At 44.7% G+C, this 27,291-nt stretch overlaps 1 protein-coding gene and 1 gene segment (V, D, J or C); both read left to right on the top strand.

Annotated features, from left to right (window-relative positions):
- The window catches only part of LOC140419047 (Ig heavy chain C region-like), a 39,612-nt gene extending 33,644 nt beyond the window's left edge, over positions 1 to 5,968 (top strand). Inside the window, 2 exon segments of the C gene segment in view lie at positions 5,609 to 5,736; positions 5,873 to 5,968. Coding sequence covers positions 5,609 to 5,736; positions 5,873 to 5,881 — 137 coding nt within the window.
- A 12,864-nt stretch (positions 5,969 to 18,832) lies between these two features.
- LOC140417808 (uncharacterized) lies at positions 18,833 to 23,476 on the top strand. The gene is made up of 4 exons (XM_072501264.1): positions 18,833 to 18,875; positions 19,023 to 19,299; positions 20,075 to 20,127; positions 23,163 to 23,476. The coding sequence occupies exons 1-4, from the start codon at positions 18,833 to 18,835 to the stop codon at positions 23,474 to 23,476; spliced, it is 687 nt and encodes a 228-aa protein (XP_072357365.1).
- Positions 23,477 to 27,291: the final 3,815 nt, after the last annotated feature.

Raw genomic sequence — 27,291 nt, 5'->3', positions numbered from 1 at the left:
TAAATTGACGTTAGTGTCCACCTGTGTTGCCACTTTTAGGTAACTGGGAATATGCACGCCCAGATACATCTGTATGTTCATGTTCATAAGAGTTCTGCCATTTACAGTATAGTTGATACCTAGATTTGATCCTCCAAAATGCATCACCTCGCTTTTGTCCGGATTAAACTCCATCTTCCATTTCTGTTCCCAAGTTTCCAATCTAGCTATATTCTGTTGTATCCTCTGACGATCCTAGGCACTATCAGCAACTCCGCCAATCTTCCTGTCATCCGCCACACCAAAGCGGGGGTCAGCGGCATCAGTTAACCTATAGGCGGCACGGTAGTTCAATGGTTAGCACTGTTTCTTCACAGCGCCAGGGACGCGGTGTCGATTCCCGGCTTGGGTCTGTCTGTGCAGAGTCAGCACGTTCTCCCCGTGTCTGCGTCGGTTTCCTCTGGGTGCTCTGTTTTCCTCCCATAATATCCAGAAAGACGTGCTTGGTAGGTGAATTGGACATTCTGAATTCTCCCTCTGTGTACCCGAATAAGCGTCGGAGTGTGGTGACTGGGCAGTTTTCACCGTAACTTCACAGCAGTGTTAATGTAAGCCTACTTATGGTACTAAGAAATATTAAAAGATTATATTTTACCATCATTTTCTCTACAAAAAGAGGAGGAAGTTCGTTAGTGATCCTTCTGTGTCTCCACAGCAGGGAGAACACAAAGGGAATTTTCTGAGCTGACCAGAGAGGGGGAGACTATTCACTCACTATCCTCCCACTCCCCAAGCAGGGAGTTTGGGAGGGGCTGGGTCTCTACTCTAAGGTCTCAGTTATTGACATTACAAATCGGTATGTAGATTACTGGCTGAATATTTTAAAAGACCATCGTGCTCAAGATGTACCTAAAGTATCCATTTATGCAACATTATTTTATGTTTTTATCACTCTTGTTCCTCTTGTCCGTATGGGAGGACTGGTTCCCCGTAATCCAAATCCAGACTGGTGATTGATTCTCTCTGGGTTTTCACTGTTCTCCCTTGAGGCATCTCCTTGTATTTTTACATTCGGTCACCGGATGTTACCTTGCATCTCACAGAAAATACATTTATCCACAGAAAGTTCAACATATTCTCCATAATTCGCACAGCCTGGGTCAGACTCGTTTATTGCACCCGGTGAAACATTGCTCGCGAGCAAACATATCCACAACTAACAAAGCTACAGATAGCTGATATAAATGCACAGACACACAGATAAGCAGACACAAACACGACACATACATGCACGTACATACACCCACAAACGGACACAAATAAACACACATAGAAACACATGCATAAACGCGCAGTCAGGCACATCGAAACACGAATATATTGACAAAAAACAAACGCAAACACACACAAAAATGCACAAACGGTCACACAAACGAAAACACACGCAAACACGCACAAATACACACACAAGTAGGCACAGAAGTATACACAAACACTCACATACACGCTCATGTCCACACAGATACACAAAGATGCAAACAGAAAAATATTAAACCAGACAAGTAGACTGACACAAGGACATGTACCACAAATATAACCAATAACATGTTCATCAGCACACTTTCAAGATGGCAGTAATCTAGGCATGAAGACATACACAATCATCCGTATTAGCACACTTATGGATGCATAAAGACGCATATTAGCAAACCGCACATGGACACACAAACGCGTGGGTAAACATACAGTAACACATTCGCAGATGCACAAGTAAACACAAACATTATCACACTCGTGTGCATGCTAACACACACACGTTAGTACACATGGAGACATCAATAAACACAAATAGATAGTTAATAACAACCATCAACGCATAAATACACACATTAACAAACATACACAAACGCACTTGTGCAAACGCAAATATTAAGATACTGACATGCATATGGAACGCAAAAAGACGTATTAACACATATATTAGTCGGCATGAAATCATAAACATAAATATATAAACATAGACTTCAACACACAAACACACTTATACATACACATTGACAGAAGGTAAACAAAGCAAGTAACGTCATAGATGACCATAGGTTGCTTTACCCTTTGACAGGGAGAGGTGACCGGTGGTGATTTAACCCGAGAATCGCCATATCCCAGGCGAGGGTCGAGTCTTCATAAATAACCTCAGTACGGGAACTGAACGTGAGCTGTCAGCATCGCTCTGTATCACAAACCTGTTGTCCAGCAAGCTGAGCTAAACCAGCCCCATTAATACAGCATAAACACAGGCGCTGACACATAATACTCAGATCAATACACATTGGCATATGAAAACATACAATGACACTAATACAGCCAAATAGACACACAAAAGAAGAGTAAAGCAAAACACGAGGTCCACATCCACACAAACACAAATGTTAAAGACGACATACAAACATCAAGCAATTGATCAAAGTATAATTCAAGCCTACGATTTACTGCACATTCCCTACAACAATTGTCCCTGTTACATAATGTTCCGACAAACACAATGAAACAATATTCTTGCTGAGAAACCGATCGAAGTCAATGACGGGCCAAGTGTTTCCTTCAGAAGTAAACAAACAAAATGGGTACACACATCCAAACTCTCAAACAAACACCATTCACAGTTTACAGATAAGTAACTCACTGAACCTCCCTCAATATAAAGGGACACGAAAAGTCATTGGCCAGCAGGATTAAGGAAAATCCCAAGGCTTTGTATACGTTTATAAACAGCAAGATGGTAGCCAGGGAGACGATTGGCCCACTCAGAGTCGTGAATACCGCCCAGTCCATCACACGAACCCACTTCCCATCCATTGACCCTGTCGACACCTCCCACTGCCTTGGGAAAGCGGGCAGCACAATCAAAGATCCCCTACCACCCGGCTAACTGCCGTTTCCAACTTACTCCATCGGGCAGGAGATACAAAAGTCTGAGAACACGCACGAACAGACTCAAAAACAGCTTCTTCCCCGCTGTTACCAGACTCCTAAACGACCCTCTTGTGGACTGATGGACTGGTCTGATCTCTTCACACATCTTCACCCGATGCCTGTGTCTATGTATTTGCAATGTGTATTTTATGTTTGCCCTATTATGTATTTTCTTTTCTTGCACGGAATGATCTGTTTGAACTGCACGGAGAATAATACTTTCACTGTACCTCGGTACACGTGACAATAAACCAATTCAATTTAATCCAATCCTCAAGGACAGGGGAGGGAATCTATGCGTGGGACGAGAGGAAATGGACGAGGTATTAAATGAATACTTTACGTCAGTATTCATCAAAGAGAAGGACTTGGTGGATGATGAGTCTCGGAGGAGTGTGTAGATAGTTTGGGGCATGTTGAAATCAAAAAGGAGGAGGTATTGGGGGTCGTGAAAACCATTAAGGTAGACAAGTCCCCAGGGCCTGATGGGATATACCCCAGAATACCGAGAGAGACAAGGGAGCAAATTGTTGGGGTCTTGAGAGAAACCTTTGTATCCTCGCTGGCTATAGGGGTGGACCCAGAGGATTGGAGAATAGCCAGTGGTACTCCTTTGTTTAAGAAGGGTAGCAAGGAGAATCCAAGCAATTACAGGCCGGTGAACATTACGTCAGTAGTTGGGAAATTATAGGAGTGGGTTCTTCGAGGCAGGATTTATTCCCACTTGGAAAGATGTGGACGTATTAGCGAGAGACAATGTGGTTTTGTGAAGGCCAGGTCATGTCTCATTAACTTGAACAAGTTTTTCGAGGAAGTGACGAAGATGATTGATGAGGGTAGGGCAGTGGATGGTGTCTACATGGACGTCAGTCAGGCCTTTCAGAAGGTCCCTCGTGGCAGACTGGGACAGAAGGTGAAATGGTACGGGATCAGATGTGAGCTTGCAAGATGGATACAGAACTATCCCGGTCATAGAGGACAGAGGGTAGCAGTGGAAGGGTGCGTTTCTGAATGGATGACTGTGACGATTGGTGTTCCGCAGGGATCAGTGCTGGAACCCTTTCTGTTTGTAATATGTATAAATGATTTGGAGGAATATGTAACTGGTTTGATTCGTAAGTTTGTGGAAGACGCAAAGGTTGGGGGAATTGCGGATAGCGATGAGGACCATCAGAGGATACAGCAGGATAAGATGGGTGGAGACTTGGGCGGAGAGATGGCAGATGAGTTTGATCTGGGCAAACGTGAAGTAATGCATTTTAGAAGGTCTGGTAGAGATGGGAATACATAGCAAATGGCAGAACCCTTAGGAGTATTGATAGGCAGATGTATCTGAGTGTACAGGTACACAGGTCACTGAAAGTGGCAATGCAGATGGAGAAGGTAGTTAAGAAGGCATGCGGTATTCTTGACTTCATCAACCTGGGCAGTGAGTTTAAAAATTGGCAAGTCATGTTGCAGCTTTATAGAACCTTAGTTAGGCCGCACTTGGAATATAGTGTTGAATTCTGGTCGCCAGACTACCAGAAGGATGTGGAGGCTTTGGAGAGGTCACATAAAATATTTACCAAGATGTTGCCGGTTATTGAGGCCATTGGCTATGAGGAGAGGTTAGAGAAACTTGGTTTGTTCTCAATGGAACGGCGGCGGTTGAGGGGAGCCCTGATAGAAGCCTACAGAATTATGAGGGGCATGGACAGAGTGGATAGTCAGAACCATTTTCCAAGGGTGGAAGAGGAAATTACTAGTGGGGCATAGGTGGAGGGTGCGAGGGGCAAAGAACAAAGAACAGCGAAAAGTACAGCACAGGAACAGGCCCTTCGGCCCTCCACGCCTAAGCCGACCATGCTGCCCGACTAAACAGAACTATTCTACACTTCTGGGATCCGAATCCCTCTATTCCCATCCTATTCATGTATTTGTCAAGATGTCCCTTAAACGTTACTATCGACCCTGCTTCCACCACCTCCTCTGGCAACGAGTTCCTTGCACCCACTACCCTCTGTGTAAAAAACTTCTCATACATCTGCTCTAAAGCTTCCCCCTCGCACCTTAAACCTATGCCTCCTAGTAATTGACCCCTCGACCCTGGGGAAAAGTCAAGGTTTAAAGGAGATGTGCAAGGCATGTTATTTTACACAGAGGGTGGTGGGAGCCTGGAACTTGCTGCCGGGGAATGTAGTGGAAGCAGATACGACAGTGACTTTGAAGGGTCGCCTTGACAAATACATGAATAGGACGGGAATAGAGGGATATGGTGCCCAGAAGTGTAGCGGTTTTATTTCATACGGACAGCATGGTCGGTACAAGCTTGGAGGGTCGATGGGCCTGTTCGTGTGCTGTAATTTTCTTTGTTCTAATATTCGTTCTAAAAATGTCCAACTACAAATCGTGTGAACTTATTCGAAAATTAACTGATTCTGAAGAAAAGTTGCCATCCTTTCGGACAGTGACTGTATGTGGAATGTAAAGGAAGAACAACTGTTGGATAGTTACAGAGATCGACTGCTGAGCGTAATGAACTCAACAGTAGATATGCAATGAAAAATATATCAGTGAATCAATTATGAACTTTAAAAAATGAAACGAGAACATTAAAAATATACCCTGGATTAATAAACAATCTAATTATACTTATTCGTCTGTATCCTCGTAGACACCACAGAGCGCACCTGGACTGAAGACTATGAGGATGATAACGGGAACATCCAGACAACCGCTTCCACATTCATCACCCTGTTCTTCCTGAGCATTTCCTACAGCGCTGCAGTCACTCTGGTGAAGGTGAGAAGATTCAATCCACTCACAATTCAAACTGACAGAAGCCGTTTTAAAAGTTTCTAAATGATCGATCAAAAACTCTGACATCAATGTCCCAGATCACAAACACCTGCTTCATTATTTGATTTTTCTTTTACAGATCAAGTGATCGGTTGACGTTCGGATGCTGTAGATTTTCCCCAGCTGTTTATTATGATCTGTGTGTGACAGAAATACAATATCTCCTCTTGGTGACTCTAACAGTAAAATTCTCTCAGTTTATTATTCTGCATCTGAAACTGAGACAATTATGGATAGTATTTCTGTTTTTTAAATGTAAAAGGAAATTATTGTTGTAATGTAATTGTGGCTAATAATTTTCTTCAATGTCACATATAAACAAGTAACTTATCTTGTTCCTTCTTCACGACTGCTGCCTTTCCTTAATGTTGCGCTCCTGTTCTCTCTTTCTTGTGTCTGTTACAGTTGTACATACATTTAGCAGCTCAGAGGACATGTGTTCTGTTCTCAGTGTGACCATCAATCGTTATGTTCCCCTCTGTTAACTTCAAACTAAACTTTTTTGTAATATTTCTCTGACATTTTAATAAATATTGAATGAAAAATGAAGAAAACTAAGGCTTTGCTGAACTCTTTTCTCTAAGGTATATCGGCACTGCTTCGTTTCCCCATTATGCAGTTTTCTCCCCTTTCCCAGACAGATATGTGTGAACTCAAGGCCCTCAGTGAAAGAGTCGCTGCGCCACCCATCGGCCTATCCGTGTAAAGACACTTTCACCTCTGCCTTGTTACGGTTAAAAACCAGAGACAGAATGAATGTACAGCGAGGAGAACGCTCCTCATACTGTCTGTCACAGTCACATGCCTGGTAATTCTAAACATCAGAGACTTTGCTACAGGCAGTATATGAAGGAGGAAGGTTTCCTTTACACCATCCTGTCTAATGCCCCAAGGATCGTTGCAGCAGGTGTTAGATACAGAGTAAATATTTACTGCCCCTTTGTTCTTTAATTCGATGCGCGTGCCGCTGAAAAGATCATCCCTAACTGTCCTTGAACTATTGGCTTTCTTGGCCATTTCAGGGGGCAGTTAAGTGTCTCCCACATATTTCTGGTTCTGGAGTTACATGTAGGTCAGACGAGGTAAGGGCGGCAGATTTTCTTCCCTAAAGGGCATGAGTGAACCAGATAGGTCTTTGCGGCAATCGACAATGGATTTATGGGCATCATGAGACTTTTACTTCCAGATTTTTATTAAATTCGAATCCCACCAACTGCCCAGGCGGGATTTGGTCCCATGACCCCAGAGCATGACCATGGATTACACTCCAGTGACAATACCACTACCTCGTTGCCACTTATATTGGGACTTGAACCCGTGTCCCCAGATTATTAGCCTGGGCTCTCTGTATCTTATCCATTTAAACGCTAACCAGACAAAGTCATCGCAGTGAAGCTAATTGAATTGTTCTTCCAGAGCACTGACATGAATAGGACGGACTGAATGATCTTCCCTGATGGTTCAATTATTTTATGTTAACCCTATTGGTGAGCACACAGGGTCCGCTGGGCAGAGCAGGGTGGTGAAGGTGATGGAGTTCCCCCCACAGAGGGTCACATCCCACCGATTACATGTCTCCTCATTTCTAATTTCAAACAGGTGTCTACAGATACAGAATTAATTATCTGCAAATTGAATAAAAATAAACAATCAAACGCTTCGGTGTTTTCTTCTTTACGTCCATCTCGAAGCATTTTCGAAATTTACAGTCGGATTTGGAAGCAAAATTGAGGTGTGTTGGTGACATTTTGCTTTCTGTGTGTTTGTCTCTCCTTCAGCCTCTGACACTCTCGATGTTGGTGTCTGTGTGTGTGTTCCTCTGTGTCTGCCAATGCGGTTCAGTTCCCCACTTGTACCAATTCAAACCTCATCCACATTAGTTGTGTAGTTTTATGTTAAGATCATTGAAAGGAAAAAAAGAACAGTTTTGACACATGATAAGAGAACATTTTTTGCTCCATTTGTTTTTGAGTGGCGACTGTTCAGCAGCTCCGTTACAAAGTGGAGGATGATAGATAGGTTCACTGAGAAACATTGAAACAGTCTGACACTGAGTCATTGTGGTTACATGGTTAAGGCAAGGGACACATCAAGACCATGATATGTAGGAGCAAAAGTAGACCATTCGGCCTATTGAGTCTGCTTCGTCGTTCAATTAAATCATGGCCGCTCTAAAATTGTCCTTCCCTCCACTTTCCCGTCTTTTCCCCAGAACACTTGATTTCCTTACGAGTTAAACATAGGTCATCTCAGCGTTAAACATGCTTAACTACCCAGCCTCTACAGCTCTCTGAGGTAAAGATTTCCACAGATTCACTACCTTCTGAGAGAATACATTCCTCCTAATGTCTGTCTTAAATGGGCGGCAGTTTATTTTGAGATTGTGCCCTCTGGTCCGGGACTCTCGCACAAGACGAGATAACCTCGCATCTACCCTGTCAAAACCCCTGAGAATCTTTATGTCTCAATAAGGTCGCCTCTCATTCTCCTAAACTCCAATGAGGACAGACTCAACTGACTCAACCTCTCTTTATATTGGAATCTCTCCATACCCAGGATCAACCAAGTCAACCTTCTCTGGACTGCCTCCAATGCCCGTCTACCTTTCCTTAAATAAGGGGATTAAAGCTGTTCACAATATTCCACGTGTGGTCTAACTAGTTCCATGTATAGTTTTACAAGGACTTCCCTATTTTTATACTTCTTTCCCTTTAAAATAAAGGCCAACATTCCTTTTACCTGCCGAATTACCTCCTGAACATTACGGCGTCTTTTGATTTATGCACGAAGAGCCCAAATCCGTCCGTGCTGCAGTTTTCTGCAGTCTTTATTCGTTTAAATAATATTTAGCTCATTTATTCTTCCCAAAGTGGTTAATTTCAGATTTTCCTACATAATATTCCATCTCTCAACTTTTTGCCCACCCACCTGACCTGTCTATATCCCTCTGTTAGACTCTTTATGTCGTTCTCCCAACTTTCCTTCCCATTTATTTGATATTACTTGCTAGTTTACCCTCATAGTTTATCTCCTCTTTTATGTTCATCTTTTGTCGGTTTTTAAAACTTTCCCAATCTTCTGGCTTCCCACGAATCATTGCCGGATTATATGCGAATTTTCTTTGAGTTTAATCCTATCCTTCGCTTCCTTGATTAACCATGGTTGCTTTCTCCCCTTCCTAGAAACATTCTTTCTCACTGGGATATACGTTTGTTGCGAGTCAGGAACTATTTTCAGAAATATCTGCCATTGCTGACCAACCGTCTTTCCTGCTAAACTCCTCTCCCAATCCACTCCAGCCAACTCTGCTTCTCCTTCTTCTGAATTCCAGTGGATCCAACCTGTCCAAACGTTTCTTGTAAAATAACCCCCTCATGCAGGAAACAGTCAAGTGATCCTTCTCGAAACGGCTTCCAATGCAATAATTTCGTTCCTGAAACCAGGAGACAAGAGTGCTCTGAATGTGGTCTCACCAATATCCAGTATAACGGCAGTCAAAGATCTCTACTTTTCCCTTGCAATAAACAACATTTATTTTACCTTCCTAATCACTTACTGTCTCTTCAGACTGACTGTTTCTGATTCATGTCCCAGGTCACCGAGATCCCTCTGTACCAGAGTTCTGCAATCTCTCTCCATTTAAATAATTTGCTGCTTTTCTATTCTTCCTGCCAAAGTGGACACGTTCACATTTCCCCACATTATGTTCCGTCTGCCAAATTGTTGCACTCACCTAACCTATCTGTACCTTTGTAAACTTGTTCTGGTCATTCACATCTTACTTTCCTCTTTCCTCCATATCTTTGTGTGGTCCTGTCATCCAATTTATGAAAATTATTTGTAATTCGCTGAGGCCCCAGTACTGATCTTTGTGACACTCCACAGGTAACATCTTGCCAACACGAATATGACTTGTTTAACCCTTCTCTCTGTTTCCTGTTAGCTAATCAATGTTTGATCCAGGTTAATGTATTGCCCACTATGCAATACACTTTTAGCAGCCCGATCCTCGATCCACGCTAATATGTTACGATGCACATGAGCTTTTATTTTCTGTGGAAAACTTTGATGTGGTCCCTTGTCAAGTTCAGTTACATTTTAAAGTGCCCACTCCAGCCTCCTTATTAACAGAATGCCAGGGCTCAGCCTGCATGGGATAAACAACGGCAGCAGAATCCAACCCCTGAAGCGTGTTGTGAACTCGCTGATGTCTCAACAGGTTGGGTGCCCAAGCAACTCTCTTCCCACATATGGAGCGGGTGAATGATCTCTCTCCCGTGTGAACATGCTGGTGTCTCAGCTGGTGGGATGACTGAGCAAATCTCTTCCCACATATGGAGCAGCTGAATGACTTCCCCCCAGTGGGAACTTGTTGGTGCCTCAGAAGGTCCTTAGTGCTCGTAAAGCTCTTCATAATCAGAACATTTAAAAGGTCTCTGATAGTGTGATCAATTTGATGTGCAGTGAGCTGGGATGGCTGAGTGAATCCCTTCCAACACATCGATCAAGTGAAGGGTCTTTCTCCAGTGTGAATTCGCTCATGTATCAGAAGTTGGGGTGAATCAGTAAATCCCTTCCCACACACAGAGCAAATGAACGGTTTCTCTCCAGTGTGAACTCTTTGGTGTCTCAGACGGTGGGATGAATCGGTGAATCCCTTCCCACATTCGAAGCAGGTGAATTGCCTCTCGTCAGTATGAACACGCTGATGTGTACAGAGGCTGGATGAGTAAGCAAATCATTTCACACACACAGGACAGGAGAACGGCCTCTATCGAGTGTGAATGCGTTGGTGAATATGCAATGCAGATGGGAAATTGAATCCCTTTCCACAGTCCCCATATTTCAAAGGATTCCCCATGATGCGAGTGACCTTGTGTGTCCCCGGGTTGTATGATGAGTTGATGCATCATTTACAAACACCTGCTGAAGAATATGTATAGGATCACTACACACTGTGAATGTTGTGGGGCTTTTAAGGCTGGCTAAATCTCTTTCTATATTCAGCACATTGGAAACTCCCTCTTGGGTATTTGTATCCCGGTACTTTTTCAGTCACACTTGACGTTTGAACTGATTTTCCACAGGCACAACGGAACAAACATTTCTCCTTCTGTATACGAAGTATGATGAGATTCAGGTTCTGTCTGGCGACTGCAAATTGTGCTTTCTAATATCCTGGACCAAATACGTTTACAAAACCCACCGCTAGGGCCAGAATAGTAATTTTGAAGAGACAATTCTAGTTTCTCTGGAACATATTTTCCTCTCATGTTCCCCCAAAGTTGTCAATCCCAGTCCCACACACTCTCCCTCCTCCCTGGACTGAAATCCAAACCCATCTCGCCATCTGCACCATTTCTTTCCTCCACTCCCAGTTTTCTCCCTCCCTCTCCTCTGCCTGGGTTCAGTTCTCCAGCTCCTGTCTGCAAACTGACAACAACATCAATGGGTCTTATTGGGGGTTTGGGGCCTCCAGCGGGTGTTTATGAATCCTCCCGGCCACGCACGACTCTGAGGAGATGTCATCCTTGAATCGAGGGAATGCTGATGACGATGGCTCGGGGAAACGTGCAGGAGGGAACACGACTGTCATGCTTGTAAGCAGGAGGAGTGAATGTTGTCAATTTCTATCCTGGACTGACAGGGGATTACAAGGGGAGAATTTACACAAAGAAAACTGCAACCAAGAGAAATGTTTGTCTCCTCTGAATTTCATTTTGGTCTCACAGTGATGGCTTTTGTAAACTTATTTACTGGATATTAGAAGAGGATTTGCAGACAGGAAATTCAAACCAAATCTTACATTTCAGTCTGACTCTATCGTTCGATTCACCAGGAGCTGAATATTATCTTCCTTTGAATGTAAGCATTGAGTTCAATTCATTACCCCTCACTGTGTAAAATGTCTTCCTCACATCCTCCCATGCAGATAGAACATAGAACATAGAACAATACAGCGCAGTACAGGCCCTTCAGCCCACGATGTTTCACCGAAACAAAAGCCATCTAACCTACACTATGCTATTATCATCCATATGTTTATCCAATAAACTTTTAAATGCCCTCAATGTTGGCGAGTTCACTACTGTAGCAGGTAGGGCATTCCACGGCCTCACTACTCTTTGCGTAAAGAACCTACCTCTGACCTCTGTCCTATATCTATTACCCCTCAGTTTAAAGTTATGTCCCCTCGTGCCAGCCATATCCATCCGCGGGAGAAGGCTCTCACTGTCCACCCTATCCAACCCCCTGATCATTTTGAATGCCTCTATTAAGTCTCCTCTTAACCTTCTTCTCTCCAACGAAAATAACCTCAAGTCCATCAGCCTTTCCACATAAGATTTTCCCTCCATACCAGGCAACATCCTGGTAAATCTCCTCTGCACCCGCTCCAAAGCCTCCACGTCCTTCCTATAACGCGGTGACCAGAACTGTACGCAATACTCCAAATGCGGCCGTACCAGAGTTCTGTACAGCTGCAACATGACCTCCCGACTCCGGAACTCAATCCCTCTACCAATAAAGGCCAACACTCCATAGGCCTTCTTCACAACCCTATCAACCTGGGTGGCAACTTTCAGGGATCTATGTACATGGACACCTAGATCCCTCTAGATCTCCCTTTGGAGATATTGCTCCAAATCGTAAATATGGGTTCTGCAATCATTTTACAAGCAGCTGATAGGAACAGCGTTTGTTTAACACCCTTATCTAAACCGAACATAATCTTCTGCACCTCTATTTTATCTCCCCTCAATCTCCATATGGTTCCCGCCCCTTTCAAACAGGCGAGTTGATTGCTAGTTGCGAACAGTTCCTCAAAGAGGTTTGTGAAATTCTTCCATGTATCGTGGAATCTTCCATCTGACCCTCTGATCATGAATTTTATCTTCTCTTCCCTCAGTTCCCCGACCAGGTCTGAGAAACACTCCGAGGCCGTGGGTATGCTGCTGACTTCCAGCCTAGGAGAAATCTCCACCTGTCGATTAGTGAGGCGTAAGCCTGGGCGTCCTCTCCCCCTTTCCTGTGTAGAGGTCTGGATGCTCTGATAATCTGAAGACTGCCGCAGATTGGCAATATCAACACCCTCACCCTGAGCATGGCCTCACCAGAAGGGCCTAAGTCTTGGGCAGAATTAGACCATGCGGTTGGTCGGATCCAGTTATATCGTAGTTAACCGGTGCGACAGTTTGGTTTTTAATTAAGCTGTGTGTACTTCAATATCTGTCCATGTATAAATGTCTATCTGAGTCTTTTTGTATCGTGTGCATGTGATTGGTTTAGTGCAGTTGTACATGTTTGACCGTGCATGCATCCGGAAGTGGCGTTTTTTTATTCGTTCATGAGCTCTGGGCGTTGCTGACTAGGCCAGAATTTATTGTCCATACCGTATTGCCCTTGAACTGAGTAGCTCGTTAGGAATTTTCAGAAGGCATTTTCAGAGTCAACCACATTGTGTGGGTCTGGAGTCACTGATATGCCAGATCAGGTGTTTCTGTGTCTGGACATATGTTGTTACTGCTTTTCCAAGTGTTGGGGGACTGTTTTCTACTACCGGACTCATGAGAGCACTACTTCACTGCCTCTTAAAATTCTTCATCGGAGATTTTTCCATCGTGCAACGGCAGGGATTCTTCGTTGCCGTCAGCAGTTAGCCGCAGGCACGGCGTATCAAACCCTGGATGACCAAGTCAGTGCAACTCCCATCACTGGCTACCAGATGGTGCTATACACAGATTGTACAAATCAGTGCACTTCCCTCTTCGACCACAATCATAGAATTATCATAGAATTTACAGTACGGAAGGAGGCCATTCGGCCCATCGAGTCTGCACCAGCTCTTGGAAAGAGCACCCTACCCAAGGTCAACACTTCCACCCTATCCCCATAACCCAGTTGCCCCACCCAACACTAAGGGCAATTTTGGACACTAAGGGTAATTTAGCATGGCCAATCCACCTAACCTGCACATCTTTGGACTGTGGGAGGAAACCGGAGCACCCGGAGGAAACCCACGCACACAGGGGGAGGATGTCCAGACTCCGCACAGACAGTGACCCAAGTCGGAATCGAACCTGGGACCCTGGAGCTGTGAAGCAATTGTGCTATCCACAATGCTACCGTGCTGCCCGAAGATGGAGCTTTCATTTCCCTTTGAAATTAATGCAGCTTTTCCCCTGGAATTTCTGATTTCTGCGCAAAACTCTGGCTGTTGTTTTTTACAAACATTTGATTAAGGCATTTATGGTTTTATAACAATAAAATATACAATTCCAAATATAAACATAGTTCAGTGCGTTACATATCCCTCCATTTCCCACTGTTCCTGCCTAATCTAGGCAAAAAAATAGCACAATGACTCTGGCTGTTTTATCACTAATTCTCTCACCTTCAGCTTCAATCTAGAGCTCTTCACAGCCCTTCAGGTGAGATCCCAGAGGATTGGAGGATAGCCAATGTTGTACCTTTATTTAAGAAGGGTTGCAAGGATAATCCGGGTAATTATAGGCCAGTGAGCTTGACATCAATGATAGTGAAATTGATGGAAAAGATTTTCAGAGATAGGATCTATGCACATTTGGAAGTGAATGGTCTTATTAACGATAGACAGCATGAGGGAGGTTCATGTCTCACTAATTTAATTGAATTTTTTGAGGAGGTGACAAAAATAATTGATGAGGGAAGGATTGTGGATGTTGTCTACCTGGACTTTAGTAAAGCATTTGATATGGTCCCTCATTGCAGCCTGGTGCAAGAGATTTTGGCGTCAGGGGTGAACTAGCTGGATGAACCCAGAACTGGCTTGGCCACAGAAGGCAGAGAGTAGTAGTGGAAATATGTTTTCCGAATGGAGGTCTGTAACTAGTGGTGTTCCGCAGGGATCGGTACTGGGACCTCTGCTCTTTGTAATATATAAATGACTTGGAAGAAAACGTAGCAGGTCTGATTAGCAGGTTTGCAGATGATACAAAGATTGCAGGAGTTGCGGATAGTGATGAAGATTGTCAGAGAATACAACAGGATATAAATAGGCTGCAAAATTGGCAGAGAAACGGCAGATGACTTCATTGCAGTGTTAATGTAAGCCTACTTGTAACACGAAAAAAGATCATTATTGTTCAACGAAAAACACAACAAAACCGGTGATATTCAGTTGTCGAATTGCATTTGCTTATTTTAATTCTGATCTATGTATAATATTAGCTTTCCAAATTGATTTCTGTCACCTTTATAAAAATTCTGCCGTTTGATGTTATATACTTGCCTTTCTGAATGATTGTTCAGCACCTACTCCATTGTTCCATCAGTTTATCATTATCTTTGGTCACCACAAGTACAGAGAGTCTATTTGTTCAGAATAACTGGTGGGTTCAGAGATAATTAAAACAAGATGAATCAATTACACAAAATAGTGATTGGGGTCTTTGAACAAATCATGGGAATAGTTTGGATATAGCAGTTCGGAGGAGGATGGAATTTTACTGGGAAGGAAATACTGAGAAGTAGCATATTGAGGACTCGATTGAACTTGTTCCCCATGATATTTCCCGAGTCTGTAACTCCACAGTGCAAGAAATCATCTACAGGAGCAGACAGACCATCACCTTTTCATTGTCAAAGGTGTTGAGAAGGCTCGCGTTTCTTCGTCACGAAGGTATACAGAGAGATCGCTGTGATCAGGAGCCTGAAGGAAGGTGACGGTTCATTCTGAGGATCAACAAATCCTTTTATGTTGAATCTAATGAGGCGGAGCCCACAGACATTCTGCCCCATCCTTTCTCCCGGGGGTCTGAGAGAATAGCAAAAGGGAGAGCCTGGATATTCTGCTAACTCTGGATCAGTAGACGAAGGCGCTCGAGTCCTTCCAGAAGACTAAAACTCCAGAAGCGATGACTATCGCCTGAAATTTATTCAGCTCTGTGGGACTGATCCGCCCAGACCTGTTTGAAGTGTACGGTAGTATGCTGGTCGGGAGAATACCAGAATCAATGCGGAAAGGCATCATCACCCTTATCTACAAGCGGAATTGGCAATGGGAAGAAATTAGAAATTGGCGATCCATTTCACTGTTAAATGTGGACGACAAAATTCTATCCAAGGTCATTGCCAATCGAGTCAGGTCTGCTCTGGAGTCGGTGATCCACCCTGGGCAGACCTGCTCTGTACCAGGCAAGAAGGTCTCTGACAGTCCCGTGTTACTCAGAGATACGATCGCCTATAGGCGGAACAGGGTTGTGGATACCTGCGTCATCAGCCAGGATAAGGAAGAGGCCTTTGACAGAATATAGCACACATACATGATGGATATGAACTCCAAAATGTGGTTTGTGGATAAAATCCACAATTGGATCCAACTGCACTGCACAAGCATCAGCAGCGCAGTTTCAATCAATGGGTGGGAACCAGAAAGACTTCTAATTAAATCTGGAGACAGGCAGAGCCGCCATCTATCTCCCGTCCTATTCGTGTCTTGTGTAGAACTCTTTTTTGAGTCAATCAGACAGGATGTGGACAGAAGCAGATTGATGATCCGAGGTAGTGGGGGTTCTCAATCAAAGCCTCTCTGTACATGGAGGAAGTCGCCTTCTTCTGCTTGAATCCGCTGTCAGTGCGATCAGTTCGCTTGGCCTCGGTTTCCAAGGTAAACTGTGGCAAGAGCGAGGCAATGGTCTTTGGGAACTGGGCTGACCGATCGCATGTTCAGTTTGCTGCCAGCTAAGATGGCCTGAAGGAGCTTAGCATATGGTTCGGAGGGATCAGGGCAAGCGTTCGAAACTGAAAACAGGGAGTAGGCATGATGATCCGAAACCTGGGTATTTGGGAGGGATGCTCTTTCTCCATTCCTGATACCAACATGTTCATCAGGTGCAAGTTGCTCTCGGTGTTGCTGTACGTGGCGCAGGTCTGGTCCATTCGTCATTCCTGCACTGTTTGCGTGTTCCAGATCCATATTCCGCTTCATCTAGGGGTCAGAAATGGAGCAGGTTCGCAGGGGCACAATGCGCAAACCTCCAGAAAAAAGTAAAACTTGCCCAACACCGCCCTAATCCCGACGGTCACCTTTAATCGTGGCTGCACCAAGCTAGGCATGTTTTCGGAATGCAAACGCCAAGTGTCACTATTTGCTGAGGTTCTATCTATTCCCAGTGTTGTGAAGAATGGGTTTGGCCACGGTACCCGGGAACGCTCAAAGTAGCTGTACAGTGCTGTACAACCTGTCCCTCGTGGAAAGACGTCTGCAGAGAAACATATTTGACCACAGGGCCATCAGGCAGTCGTCTGCACTTAAGGCCCTACATGCTCTTGGGGAAAAGGAGATGAGTGAACCTGTCCGCTAGTTCCCAAAGCAGACTGTGAAAGTTATTTGGCAGAATGCCTCAGCGCGAGAACTTTGAAAAAACACCAAGACTTGTTGGTTGGTGGTGAGAAAGGCCCTCTCCGGTAGATCCTTCCTAAACAACCGGAGTCTCACCCCATCTGAACGTTGCCCTCCAGGTTACTGTGAGGTCAAAGAGTCCGTTGTCTATAATTTGTGGAATGTCCCTTTGCAAATAAGGTTTGGAGTGAGAAGAGGTATTTTTTGTCGAGGTTCACCCCGAGCAGATCCGTGATGCAGGCCTCTATGTTCTCCGGGTCGTTCCCAGCGACACACACCGAGACAAACATCAACTGTTGCTGGAGGGTCATTAACTCCGTGAAAGACGCTCTTTGATCGACCCAAGTCTTGTTGGTTTTAGAGCGCAAAGAGTTGTCCCCGACCGCGTGTTGCAGACGGTCACATTCCAGGGTCTAGGACTATGTACTTACGGATCCACTATAGCTTGAGGCAGCTCCCGATAGGCCAAACGGGGAAGGTCACTGTCGAAAACCTTTTAACCACAGTGAACTGAGGGCTGGGATTTCTATAGATCCCCCTCGGGCTATATGACTCACAGTGAATGTATACAGTGAATATTACAGGTATTACAATTCTGTTGCAGCACCTTAGAGTGAAACTTGATCTATGTATACAACGTAAATGCCATTGCACCATTTTTAATAAACATTTTGAAATGTCTGTATTTTTCTTTGCCTATATTGAAGCAAGTCATTCTGTGTCACTGCAAATGACAACAATCAATATGACAGAACTGGAAATGAATTCAATTCAAATATTAAATGAAAAAGTCAGAAGGTGTATGGGGCAGGATACATTGGTTTAAATGAGTGTTCACTCTGTTTAAAAATTAGGCTTCTGTCTGCGTGAGTATTGTCAATGTGCCGCATCATGTTGTATTCTAATTCTCAGTTGCTAGGCTGACTGAAGCTGCCGGTTCTGAGGTTCCGTAATTCTGATCAAGCATTTTAACGAGGTCCCATCAATACCATCAGTTTTTTTTAAAGATGTTCCCAGCAGCATGGAAATGAGTGGAAATCCGATCACGCAATAAATACACGTGCGTGAAGTGACTTCCCAATACGCTACTGGAGGGAAAGGAGTGTGGCAGCCTCCACTGACACAACAGCACGCTTCCCCATCCCCTATTCAATAGACTGAGGTGGGAGGGGATTTCTAATCCAGCTCTCAGATCCAATAAAGTAAGAGATAACTAAGCTCCCTCCTTCAAATGGAGGAACAATCACACAGCCAAGAAAGCGGGAATAACTAGGCTCCCTCTTTCAAATAGAGGGCCAATCACACAACACACAACCAGAGAGCGGGATCGCTGAGGATTCATCGACAATCTTGTGGACACTACCCTCTGCCAACCATCTCCAGATCACATAAAGCGGTGCATTGCCAAACTGTGGGTCGCAACGGCCAGTGGGGTCGCGGGCCGAGAGCTCTGAGGCAGAAATAGCTGCGGCTCTACGTCATGTTCACAGCCAGCTGCCCCTTTAAATCCTCAAGTTTACTAAAACCTTTGGGCGGGGCTAAATTTACCGATTTAAGTGTCTGAAAATACTTCAGTCCCACTCTATTCTTCCAGATGAGACGAGGTCTGCAGGCTCCATCACTTCATTGTATAAACCATCAGATCCAGGCAGCAGAACAATGGGAGTCCTCCTTGTTATCGCCCTGTGTGTCTGTTTACCCCGTGAGTACCGATCAGACTAACCCATATTGTATGGATTTAATATAAAACTGCCCACTCCAACCCAGTTACGGACCCTGTCTGGGGTTTTAGCCCTGATGTTCGCTTCTGCTCTGATGGTCCATTAAACTGTCTCTGTTTAATTTCCAGGATGTTTCAGTCAGTCAGTGACACAGAGGCCGGCAGCGGTGACCAGGGAGGAGTGTCAGTCCCTCACCATCACCTGTGTTTTATATGGTTATTATTATTATTTGAAAAATGGGCATTTCTTCAGACAAACCCACTCCGTGGCAGATTGGGAGCGGATCTCCAGCGGAGGGAGGTTTGTTGTGTCGGTGAATGAAGCAGAAAAGACATTTTCGCTGGAAATTCGGGATGTGAAGGTTGAAGACAGCGCCACCTATTACTGTAAAGCTCATTATAGAGATGAAACACAATGATGGGTCTCGGCTTCCCGCGATACAAAATCCCTCACTGCGGATTATCACAGAATCAAATGAGGAAGCGGAGTTAATCTGCCTGAAATCCCAATAGTTCCGCCTCACACGGTCTGTCCCACACTCTGGTTTATAATGAGACTGGACCATTGCCGTTAACATCTGGAGTTTTATAAATGCCGAGTCTGTGATGCTGATGCCTTTCCCGGATTGATGTCAGTGAATGGAGACAGGGAATGGCTGATTCCAGTTACAACCCCTCAACACCAGATGTGATCCTGGTCGAACATCTGGAACGGGAAACAGCAGTCCTCGCTGTTAACCGAATGTCTCACATCCCACCGAATATCCGGGGGATTTGATACTGACTTATAACATTGTGTTATAATGGGTTAGTCACAGTGGGAGAGACCGGAGCAAATACCTCTGTACAATTTAAATATAAATTCCCCATGTGCGGAGAGGTGATTATCGGGTTGATGTTATTATCTCTGTAATCTGCTTTAATTTAATTCTAATTTCCACCACACACATCTTCCTTAGACACTTTTCTCGGGTTACATGAAGTGAACATGTTCTACCAGGGGCCATTTACCAAGAGTTCCGGCCCCCACAAAGAGCGAGGGAGACTTTGAAACCGTGAATGTTGTTTATTTGTTTAAATCCGCTTTATTCGGGCAGTTCCGACTTTCTGCCGATGATTTTCTGGAAGGTTGAGTTGTCGGTAGTTCTTGTACCGGGGAGGCTGAGAGCGGTGTCACTGTGGCTTAAGTATGGCTATATGGATGGATCCGGCACGTTGGTCACTATCACAGCCGGTAAGTGATTTCAAACCCCACCGTGTTACAGACTGGTCCTGGTTAATGTTCAACGTCAGTTTATTATTGTGGTCTGTATCGTTTTCATCCTATCCAGCATAATACAAATCTCTCAAGAATATTCTCCGTTACAGATTTGGATTTGGGGTTAGGATATGATTGAGGAGACGGGTCCAGGTTTGTCCTGGGGGAAATGTCTGTGAGACCCAATGGAGCAGGTAGTCAGCAGTGTCAGGGTTCTGGGGGATTCGTGGGGGTGTTACTGATGGGTTGGGTATGGAGGCTGACAGTATTTGGACCATTATTGGCTTAATGGGCACATCAGGGGTAACATGAACATCGCGTACTCGCACACAACTAATTCATTTTAATGAGCAGATGACCGACCCTCCGGGCCCACTCACGGAGATATATGTGACCAAGTGAACGCTATCCGTCCGTAAGTTGACTGGTGCGAGGTCGCAGAGCTCTCTCCTGGGCAGCAGGATGTCGTTTCAGCTACAATGTAGATGTTTGAGTGATGGGATTGCTGTAATTTATCTGTGTCCCGAATCACTGTTAATTGAAAGAACACCGTGCAGTGAGAGAGTGAGGAAGACATATCAATATTATAAAAGTGAACAGAAACAATAGGGAACCATTATAAACTGGGGGAATGTGCATTTAGAATCAGCAAGGAAGGGAGAGACGGTTTGGATGATCTCTGGTGGCCGTTCAGAGTACAATCTGAATCCAGGGTGGTGGTCGGAAGGGCTGCAATGGACCCAGGCCTTGAATAATGTGTAAAGTTTTTCTCTGGGTACTTAAGGTAGGAAACTACAAGCTTTGGACGGACTGTGCCAAACGTTCATCATAATGAACCCTCAGAGTAAGGGATTGTCCCATCAGAATAGATTAAGATGTCTAGGCCTATAGCCCATAGATTTCAGGAGAATGAGAAGTCTCATTAAGCTATATAATATTGAGAAGGGGTTTGACAAAGATGTTGAGTGTGTGCTTCCGCAGGCTGCAAAATCTAACACCAGAGTCCATAGTTTCACAATGAGGGATCTGCCATGAGAGCCAAGAGAAGACATTTCTTCAGTAAAACCGTTTTGTGAGTTTGCGGCATTTTATACCCCAGAGAGCTGTGAATGCTCTGTGGTTGAGTGTATTTTAGGCAATTTCGATTGATTTCCTGATGCCGACATTATCACGGATATAGGCAGAGTGAGGGAATGTGATCTCGTGTCACAATATTCTTGAATTGACGAGCCAGTTCTGATTGATGATGTGGTCGGCTCTTCCTCCAATATCTAATATACTCTGCTTTGATTGTACATTTATGATAAAGGATACCAGCAAAAATCTATGGTTCTCTGGAAAAAGTGAATAGGCCAGACCCCGCTCTCTGGAAGACAGAGAGACTTCAGACATTTTGTTTTGGAATTATGAACAGCTTCGATTTCGTGAATGTGTAACAAGTATTTATTTGTGGATGGGTCCGCAGCAATGAGTGATTAATGTATATCAGTAGCAAAAACAACTACATATATAAGTAGAACAAATGTCAACACAGGAAGGTCAGAATGCGGAGGCGAATGCCAAATGGCGTGTGTGGAGGAGATAATATTGCTACATTTTGGATAGACTTGGAGGTACAGAAAGGAGAGCGGAATAGACCGACACAGAGAGCTGGAAAGAAATTGTCAAGTAGACTGGGGCTGCGGCAGGTTGGTCTGGAGTATTTACTCAGACATCAAGCAGTCGGGCCGGATGATCTACTTCTCTTCTGCCAATCTTGTACAATGTTAAAGTTAGAGCCCAGTCAACCCAGAGCAGCCGGGAGAGAATCAGTTAATAGGCAGAAAGCATTGAAATGTTCAGAGAGCCGGAAGAGGCAGTTCCCAGTGAGTAACAGACAAAACACTGCGGTAACTGAACAGACAGATGCCAACCGACAACTGTGAGGCTTTGGGACAAGTTCCCACAGTAACAGCACGTAGGCAGCACGGTAGCATTGTGATTAGCACAATTGCTTCACAGCTCCAGGGTCCCAGGTTCGATTCCGGCTTGGGTCACTGGCTGTGCGGAGTCTGCACATCCTCCCCGTGTCTGCGTGGGTTTCCTCCGGGTGCTCCGGTTTCCTCCCACAGTCCAAAGATGTGCGGGTTAGGTGGATTGGTCATGCTAAATTTCCCTTAGTGTCCAAAATTGCCCTTAGTGTTGGGTGGGGTTACTGGGTTATGGGGATCCGGTGGAAGTGTGGGCCTTGGGTAGGGTGCTCTTTCCACGAGCCGGTGCCGACTCGATGCCGCAACTCAGCCATTATCTTCTTGGAAACTGATGACCTCACTGATTAAAGTTTTCCAGTGAGTTTGTTTCTCACAAAGAAAACTAACAGAAATGTGATGTAGATCATAGAATCAAAGGGAGGCGATGCTACAGTGTTATTGTCACTATGCTGGTAATCTAGAGACCAGGGGCACGCTCTGCGGACCGGGTTCCACTCCCAACATAATTGTGCAGTAAAATGATAATATTGGCCATTAATCCATTGCCATTGTCATAAAGACCTATGGCGTTCACTAATATCCTGTTGGGAAGGAAATCTGCCAACCTGACCAGATCTACAGGTGACTCCAGATCCACAGCAATTGAGTCCTTTAAAAATGCTCTCTGAATTGCACTCAAACGGAATTAGGTGTGGGCATTAAGAGCTGGGTAACATCCCATGAACAAAGGTAAGGATGACATTCGGCCATTCTGCCTCTTTAAATATGACAGACAACTGTTCCCAGTACTCATGCGATTTATCCGTTCAAACGCCGATTCGTTACCCTTTGAAAGTTGCTATGAATCTTTGACCATGACAGTGCAATTCATTAAAAAAAGATAATATCGTTTCATCTCCTGCTATGATCAACTTTCAAATACAGAATGCGATTCTAATTGGCTGCAAATCAAACTAAGAGGAACCATTCACACAGTCGACTAACACGCCCGGGGTTAACAGCGGCGAAGCAAACAAACAATGTTCATTTTTAATCCTCCAGATTCCAGTTCCCTGGTGTCCAAGAACCTACCTCTCCAAACCTCTGGTGCCGGTGACACAGTTACTTTAAACTGGGAATATTCAGGGATCTGTCAGTACACAGTACACTGGTACCGTCAGTCCTCAGGACAGGCTCTGGAATACCTGCTTCAGAGACACAGTTCAGGAGAGGAGAATAAAGGAAAAGCTGCCGGAGGAAATATTGCTGCTTATATCGATCATGTCGACAAAATCAGCCGGTTACAGATCGCCGAAATTCAACTGAGCGACTCCGCTGTGTATTACTGTGAACTGAGCCGACACACAGCACAGTGACACAGAGCACGGAGGGAGCTGTACAAAAACCTGAACATGGTGAGGATTACACACACAGTGATGCAGAGCACGGAGAGAGCTGTACAGAAACCTGAACATGGTGAGGATTACACACACAGTGATACAGAGCACGGAGAGAGCTGTACAGAAACCTGAACATGGTGAGGATTACACACACAGTGATACAGAGCACGGAGAGAGCTGTACAAAAACCTGAACATGGTGTGGATTACACACACAGTGATACAGAGCACGGAGAGAGTTGTCCAGAAACCTGAACATGGTGAGGATTACACACACAGTGATACAGAGCACGGAGAGAGCTGTACAGAAATCTGAACATGGTGAGGATTACACACACAGTGATAGAGAGCATGGGGGGAGCTGTACAGAAACCTGAACATGCTGAGGATTACACACACAGTGATACAGAGCACGTGGAAAGCTGTACAGAAACCTGAACATGGTGAGGATTGCACACACAGTGATACAGAGCACGGAGAGAGCTGTACAGAAACCTGAACATGGTGAGGATTGCACACACAGTGATACAGAGCACGGAGAGAGCTGTACAGAAACCTGTACATGGTGAGGATTACACACACAGTGATTCAGAGCACGGAGAGAGCTGTACAGAAACCTGAACATGGTGAGGAATACACACACAGTGACACAGAGCACGGAGAGAGCTGTACAGAAACCTGAACATGGTGAGGATTGCACACACAGTGATACAGAGCACGGAGAGAGCTGTACAGAAACCTGAACATGGTGAGGATTACACACACAGTGCTACAGAGCACGGAGAGAGCTGTACAGAAACCTGAACATGGTGAGGATTACACACACAGTGCTACAGAGCACGGAGAGAGCTGTACATGAAACCTGAACATGGTGAGGATTACAGACACAGTGATACAGAGCACGGAGAGAGCTGTACAGAAACCTGAACATGGTGAGGATTACACACACAGTGCTACAGAGCACGGAGAGAGCTGTACATGAAACCTGAACATGGTGAGGATTGCACACACAGTGATACAGAGCACGGAAAGAGCTGTACAGAAACCTGAACATGGTGAGGATTACACACACAGTGATACAGAGCACGGAGAGAGCTGTACAGAAACCTGAACATGGTGAGGATTACACACACAGTGCTACAGAGCACGGAGAGAGCTGTACATGAAACCTGAACATGGTGAGGATTACAGACACAGTGATACAGAGCACGGAGAGAGCAGAACAGAAACCTGAACATGGTGAGGATTACACACACAGTGATACAGAGCACGTGGAATGCTGTACAGAAACCTGAACATGGTGAGGATTACACACACAGTGATACAGAGCATGGAGAGAGCTGTACAGAAACCTGAACATGGTGAGGATTACACACACACAGTGATACAGAGCACGGAGCGAGCTGTACAGAAACCTGAACATGGTGAGGATTACACACACAGTGACACAGAGCACGGAGAGAGCTGTACACAAACCTGAACTTGGTGAGGATTACACACACAGTGATACAGAGCACGGAGGGAGCTGTACAGAAACCTGAACTTGCTGAGGATTACACACACAGTGATACAGAGCACGTGGAAAGCTGTACAGAAACCTGAACATGGTGAGGATTACACACACAGTGATACAGAGCACGGAGAGAGCTGTACAGAAACCTGAACATGGTGAGGATTACACACACAGTGATTCAGAGCACGGAGAGAGCTGTACAGAAACCTGAACATGATGAGGATTACACACACAGTGATACAGAGCACGTGGAAAGCTGTACAGAAACCTGAACATGGTGAGGATTACACACACAGTGACACAGAGCACGGAGAGAGCTGGACAGAAACCTGAACATGTTGAGGACTACACACACAGTGATACAGAGCACGGAAACAGCTTTAGAAACATCTAAAAATGTTGAGGAGGACAGACCCAATTTCGCACACAGCTCGCTCTGTGATGCATCTCTGTCTGTCTTTAATCCTTGCCTTTTTCAGATTTTTTTCCAGCTCTGCATATTTTTTATATCGCCCATCGCATGTGGACCTCGTAGGGTGGGCCAGCGTTTATTGCCCATCCCTGATAGCATTTAAGAGTCATTCACTGTGGGGGAAAAAGGAGTCAACCACTGTGGGTCTGGCGTCACAAGTGGACCAGACCAGGTTGGAAGACATATTTCCTCCCTGAAAGGACATTCGTTTACCAGATGGGGCTTTACAATAATCCACAATGGTTTCATGGTCATCTTGAGACTTTTGATTCCAGATTTATTTCTTCCACTGAATTCGAAGTTCGTCATCTGCTATTGCGAGATTCGAAACCCAGTTCCCAGCAAATGACTCTAGGTCCAGAGATGACTCGTCTAGGGACAATACCATTAGGCCACTGCCTTCCCTATCACTGCCTCGGTAATCACTGTGTCTGGGCCCGTTTAGCTTCGTTGGCTGGCAAGCTGGGTGGTGATGGCCAACATCATGTGGTCAATTTCCATATTGGCTAAGGTTATTTGTGAAGGCCCCGCCTTCACAACCTTGTCTCTCGCCTGAGGTGTGGTGATCCTCAGGTTAAATCACCAGCAGACAGCTCACCGCGTCTGTAATCCACACCACGTTCAATCTGGATCATCAAGAAAAATGGTTTAGCCACTGATTAACCTGGGGTATTTGCCAATTGCGTGAATTGCTCAGTTTGAGTGGCAATTTTATCACGTTAATTGCATTTGAACTGTATTCACTGTCACAATACAATTCTTACAATATAAACCAGTGGGGAATGGATATTTTATTGCACCCAGTAAGCTCTAACGATCTGGAATGCACTGTCAGAATGGGTGGTGGGAGCTGATTCAACAGTGATTTACAAACGGGTAAAGGTCAAATCCGCTAAAAGGATAATAACAGGGCGTGGGAATATCATGGAGGGATAGTAGTTCATTTATTAAGGCACAGCATTTACACTAGGGACCGAATGTCGTCCTTATTTCTCTTTGTTTCTACCATGGATGTGACTTTCAGTTCCTATTTTCCTTGCTGAGAGACAAACCCGATGGATTTTATTTTATCCATGAGCCAATCAGTTCGAAAAATAATTGGCCAAGAGAAACCCAAACGGATTTAATCATTTCGCACAGCAAGATCCAACAGAATTTGATTGCGATTCATCAGCAGCAATGGGGCCCAACTGATGTTGAACACCGGTGGTCAGCGGTCGCTCACTGACTGCAGTTTAACATTTCCCGGAGTTTCTGATTGCCTTTTCATCGATTTGAATAAGTTCTTCTATCAATAACATTTTTTTCTCAGTTTCTCTTTAAATTTATGTATTTACAGTTAGTTTCGATTTTTGTCGAAATTTACTTTGTGCTGTTTGTGTTTCTCGTCATCGTGGGGACTTGTCCAATCTCACAGTTGTCGGTTGGGTTCAGGCTGCTCAGTTACCGCAGTGGGTTTCACTGCTACTCACTGGGAACTGCCTCTTCCGGCTCTCTGCCAATTACAATTCTTTCCGCCCATTGACTGATTCTCTCCATGGTTCTCTGTGCGCAGTATTATCTGCGGTTTGCATAGTATAGATATTGCGGAAGAGGAATAGACCATTCGGCCCAACTAAATTGTATTTGCGCATATGCTCCAGACCAGACTGTCCCCTCCCGCGCGACATCTAACTGACCATTCCCATCCAGTCCGTGTGTCGGTCTATTCTGTTCTCTTTCCAGTATTTCCAAGTCTTCCCATAAATGTATCAATACGCTCTGCTCCAAGCTCCATGTGGCAACAGGGTCCATATTCTCACAACCC

The sequence above is a fragment of the Scyliorhinus torazame genome, chromosome 5, assembly GCF_047496885.1.
Source record: "Scyliorhinus torazame isolate Kashiwa2021f chromosome 5, sScyTor2.1, whole genome shotgun sequence".
In the NCBI taxonomy this organism is placed as follows: Eukaryota; Metazoa; Chordata; class Chondrichthyes; order Carcharhiniformes; family Scyliorhinidae; genus Scyliorhinus; species Scyliorhinus torazame.
Note: the sequence above shows the minus strand (reverse complement) of the source record. Positions and strands in the feature narration are given on the sequence as shown.